General features: G+C 34.6%; 1 protein-coding gene across 1 annotated transcript in view; it reads left to right on the top strand.

Annotated features, from left to right (window-relative positions):
- LOC106461747 (GTPase-activating Rap/Ran-GAP domain-like protein 3) overlaps positions 1-5,594 on the top strand; it is a 96,954-nt gene that overhangs the window by 68,787 nt on the left and 22,573 nt on the right. Inside the window, exons 15-18 of the mRNA XM_022388776.1 lie at positions 337-441; positions 3,080-3,154; positions 4,780-4,843; positions 5,455-5,505. Of these exons, the coding sequence (XP_022244484.1) occupies positions 337-441; positions 3,080-3,154; positions 4,780-4,843; positions 5,455-5,505 (295 nt within the window). The remainder of the gene's footprint in view (positions 1-336; positions 442-3,079; positions 3,155-4,779; positions 4,844-5,454; positions 5,506-5,594) is intronic.

A 5,594-nucleotide genomic window follows, 5' to 3' on the forward strand; every position in this document is an offset into this window, starting at 1 on the left:
TTATTAACAGAAAAAATAATCAATGTGATAATAACTGAACATTTGTGTTATTAACAGAAAAAATAATCAATGTGTTAATAGCTGAGCACTAGTGTTATTAACAGAAAAAAGTAATCTGTGATTTTCTTTAGAGTTAACTTATAATTAATAACTGAAGCTATAACCGGTAAGTGACTGATAATAAGGGTTCATTTTCAATGTAGTTCGTTGATGTTAACTCCATCTTCAAAGTACGAAGTTCTAGGTAAGTCCCTGTTTTTGAAAGCGATTTGTATCCCTGTGTAATGAGGAAATTTTGAAAAGTATATAATTTTCAACCACAACGTTTGTTCGTAGACAATGTTAAACAGAAGAGCTTTTAGTGACGTACTTTCGGAAGCTCCGCGTGGCTCAAGGAGGAAAGAAGAAGCCCGCCAGGTTGAGTTTGTTCGTATAGGGCAGGTTAGAATTAATTCATTTATTTTGCCTTTATAGCTCTTAAACAAATCTTTTATTGTTCGGAACCAGTCAGATATTTGTTCTTCTAATTTCATACATAGTTCTTAATGTAATGTATTTTTAATTAACTTAACAACTCCAAATCACTTCCCTGCAGTTAGCGCGTTGGACTGTGAAACTGAAGTTTCATGATTCGCGTTCCGTTACTACCAAAAAAAGAGAAATCGTACTCCGCACTTTTAATTCGTAGGTGCGTTATAAGAGTGACGGTCAAGTCCCACTATTTAGTCTGACAAAAGTAGCCCAAGAATTGGCGGTGGGTGGTGTTGACTAGCTGCTTTCCCTCTAGTCTATCACTTCAAAATTGAGAAGTTAGCACAGATTATTTATGTGTAGCTTTGCGCGAAATCCAACAAAAAACAAGAACACATTTTCATAAAACAATTACACTGAATTATTTTTCACCAGATCATTACGTAATTTACAGTAAAGTGAATGGATTAAGTTGAGTTTCATAGATAGTTAGAAAGTCCCCCGGCGTATTATCAGTAAGTTTACGAACATACATTGCTAAAATCCGAAGTGTTTTTGTTGTTGTTGTTGTTTCTTTGAAGTTAAGCACAAAGCTACACAATGGGCTATCTGTGCTCTGCATACCACGGGTATCGAAACCTGGTTTCTAGCGTTGTAAGTTCACAGACATACCGCTGTGTCACTGAGGGGGGGGGAGGCAATCCGAAGTGAACAGAACTCAAATAGCCATTTCGTGACTTTGAGCTAAAATAAACACACACAAAAAAAAGAATTTGAATATATATTGACATACATATATATATTTGCAATAATTCAAGCATGAAAAATCGGTGAAATTCAAACATGAAAATCATAAGAGTTCAAAGTGAAAAGCAAAACATGTTCGACATTATTAATGTTTCTAGAAACATCGATGCCGGGCCGGTCCAATTTGTAATGACAAGTCATGCTCTTCCTTAACACACTGCATTCAGTCTTATTTTTGCGATATCCTATTATTAATACCTTCAACACACTTTATTAAGTATTATTAAGATAACAAAAAAAAGTCCGTAATAAACGTAAGGGCATCATAGCTGTTATGCTTGATTATTTTAAAACACAAAACTACACAATAGGCTATCTGTGCTCTGCCCACCGCGGTTATCGGAATCCGACTTTATTGGGGTCGTAAGCCCATATACTTAACGCTGAGACACCGGGGTGGGGGTGGGGGCAACTGTTACGCCTCTAAGACTTTTAAACTTATTAGGTTGTCTTTACTAACAGTCATTAAACAAACATTTACTGGAAAAATAATATGGCTTTTTTTGAACTTCAGTTTAATAATGATATAAAATGTTATCCAGTTATTGTCTACGAATATGAAGGATATTTAATGTTACGATCTTGATAGTTAAAAATGATTTTTATCAGTACAGTTAAAGAAATGTTTCAAACTAGCAAAGAGCCTCGAATGTTGTGCTGTTACACAATCTCTGAAATTTGTAATGTACATTAAAAAAAAAACATCTGTAGTCTTGTTTGTTTGTTTGTTTTAAATTTCGCGCAAAGCTACACGAGGGATATCTGCGCTAGCCGTCCCTAATTTAGCAGTGTAAGACTAGATGGAAGGCAGCTAGTCATCACCACCCACCGCCAACTCTTGGGCTACTCTTTTACCAACGAATAGTGGGATTGACCGTCACATTATAACGCCCCCACGGCTGAAAGGGCGAGCATGTTTGGTGGGACGGGGATTCGAACCCGCGACCCAAAGATTGCGAGTCGAGTCCCCTAACCACCTGGCCATGCCGGGGCTCCATCTGTAGTCAGATGTGATTTTTAACAGGAATTTGATAAAGAAGCTTTTTGGTATCCAAAAATAATATAACCTGATTTATACGCTACCTATAAAATGTGTTGATAAAATATGAATAAGAGTGAAAACAACGAATTTATTAAGCAATATTACAGGGGCGTTGATTATGTGTGAATTGTTCTACACACTGTTCACACTCGTTTAGACCTCTGTCTGAATGTCTGTCATCATTCTATGTTTTTTCTGTCTGTTCATCTACCTATCTGTTTATCTAGCTTACTAGACTGAAGTTAATTAGACATTTATGTTGCCCCCCCCCCAGTGGCACAGCGGTATGTCTGCGAACTTACAACGCTAGAATCCGGGTTTCGATACCCGTGGTGGGCAGAGCACAGATAGCCCATTGTGTAGCTTTGTGCTTAATTACAAACAAACAAACATTTATGTTAGGTTAGACCAGTGTTTTCCAAACAGCAAAATTAACATATTTTTTAACTGCTTTTAATATTTTTTCTGAATGACAAAATGCTTATAAGAACTGAATAAATGCGGGAGCAAAAATAAAGTGATTGTTTTGTTAGGTTATCGTCGTCTCTCCAACTCTTCTGTTTTTTCTGTCGTTAAATTTCGTCTCTCCCGCCAAAAGGCCGCGCCCCACAGTTTGGAAAACACTGGGTTAGACCATGGAACAAGGTCACTCAGTCAAATCGATGTATTATTTCCTAATTTCTCTTGAGAAATGTTTCCTCATTTCTTTAGACTTGTAGAAGAAGTTTGTAATGTTTGTTTGTTTACTTTTTTTTTCAGGCTCTTAAATTAGACACTATCGTGAAAGGTGACGCACCAACGAGTCTTGCCACAACAAGCCTATTCAAACGAGAAGTTAGTACCGACATTTTGTGTCTTTTAGCTCATTTAGGAGTAATGGTTTCACCACCGTAATTAATGTTTACGATATTTGCTAATTCATTTTATGCAATTCGATTGTCTTATTAGCACTATTCAATTAAGCTAAAATTGGGTTAAGAAAAATTGACTCTAAAACGAACGATTAGTGTCCATTTAAAATTAAAATGTTTTATGACTCGATCACATTGAGGTTCGGGAAACTTACGACTACAAGCACATTTTGTCTGATAATATATGTTTACACAGAGCAAGATTTTGAAATGTCTTCCCCTGTAGAACCTTACATCATTATAATCGGTAAAGATAATATATACATTATATGAACAAAATATCGCAACTTCAAGTAAACTTTTACTTTAGCAAGCTTATCTTTCTTACTTCGAAATGTTTGGATTTAGAAAAAATTGATTTTCCTGTCTTTTTTTTTTTTTTCAAACGCGACATAGCGGCTTATAGAATGGTTCTGAGTTGTTGTTTTTCTTCTTTTTGTTTTGTTGTTGTTGTTTTTCAAGTACAGATTTTTAGCTCATAGCTGTGACCGATTTGAGATCTAATTACAGCCGCGGCTACTAGGATTCCTCTTCCTTTTGGCTGCAGTTATGCGAAGTGTTTCTTTAAAGGCGTCATTTCTTGAATTTAGTAAACGTTTGTTTTATACTTAAGTTGTTATCTTACAGTATCTCTATGTGTGTGTGTACACTATTTCCAGATCAGGATGTAAAGTGAACACGATAGTCGATTCCGTTGAAATTAATTAAAATTAACATAAAAACTATCACTGATTTTGAGCCTCTAAACCTAAAACCGTACCTGTGATTTAATGCCTACTCTCCAAATAAAACGTTGACACTTGAGACTTGAAAAATCTTACAAACCAGTTTTATCTACAATATTTTGTTCCTAAAAGGACTTCTACTTTCGAAACGAGATTAAGTTTGATTTGGTCATATTACCTGACACGAGGTCGGATCTAACGCATCTAATTTTTTATCTCATTGTATATAAAAGATTATAAAATTGGAACGGCTGTTGAGTGGATATCACGTATTTTTGCATCACATATATGATATTGTAAGATGCCCTTAACTTGCTGATTCGACTTATTTACCAGTTCTACAGTAATTCCTGTACGCTGACTTCGAAAATGATATCCATCACGTACAGATTTTTCACGAAACGTCATTGGTACTTTTACACAAGTAAATCATTTTCATTGAAATCGTGTCACATGTTGTTATGCTTAAAATTTTGACAACCACTGACTATAGATTTCTCTAGACCAATCGCGACGTGAGAATCTCATCGATAGATTTATAACCCAAACATAACAATAAAAAAAATGTTCATTGTGGTAAACGAAATAATAATTTGATCTAAGTAAGAGTTTTTTTTTTCTTCCCGATTTGTAAAAAATCCTTACGTGATAGAAAAAAAAAGGAATATTATTTTCGAAAATTATGGAAAATCCGTTATTAAAACCAAAACAACTTTTATGAAGTTTAAATTCACAAGCCTGTGATATTGTTACCTCTTTACCTATTTTTATCACCTATTTTTATCTGAAAACTCTACACACAATTCTCCTTTAACTTTTACAGCCATGGGAACCGCAATGCTTTTATCCAGATTTTCCTTATGATATTGTGTGCGGAGACTCATGGGGTGAGCTTTTTTTATGTTTTTCTAAGTCTTGTTTTCTTATTATTTTAGCTCAGCGTTTCTTCGTTCCCTTCGAACTTTGACTATATGAATAATGTATTCTTCAGTGTTTAATTTAAAAAAAAAAAGCTTCTTCTGATGAAATATGATTACAATTTCACCTGAAATTCGATTGCTTTTCAGTGTTTACATTTCAACTTATTAACTTTCTAAACGAAATGTTTTTTTGTTTTTTTTCTGGTTTTTACGTTATCGTCAAGATTAAGTAATGAAAATAAAATAAAACGCGGAATTAAAGCCTGAATATGAATTATACCTTATTTTTCATTACCGATTAGAAAAATAATATTCACAAATATTGTTTCCTCTTAACGCCCGAATCAAATACAATTTTCGAGTGCTGATTACTTTAGATTAGCGATTAAAAAACATTAATCTCCGAATGGATAATGTAAATAAAATAAGGTTCAAGAAAAACGCTCAACTTCTCTACTACTGTTAAATATGATATATTTTCTTGTTTGCTGTCTTACTCATTACTAATGAAGAAGGAACAATTCCATATAATAGAAATAAAAATGTACAGGAAATAATAATTTCCTCTGTTTCTACAGGAGAAAATCGATTGGTCTTAGCTACCGAAGCTGGTGCATTTCTATTGGAAGGTAGGGTCGTGTCAATTACTCTTTCGTTCTTTATATTAGGCCCCGCATGGCCGGGTGGTAAGGGAGCTTGACTCGCAATCTGCGGGTCG

Source organism: Limulus polyphemus, unplaced genomic scaffold (assembly GCF_000517525.1).
Source record: "Limulus polyphemus unplaced genomic scaffold, Limulus_polyphemus-2.1.2 Scaffold1023, whole genome shotgun sequence".
NCBI lineage: Eukaryota > Metazoa > Arthropoda > Merostomata > Xiphosura > Limulidae > Limulus > Limulus polyphemus.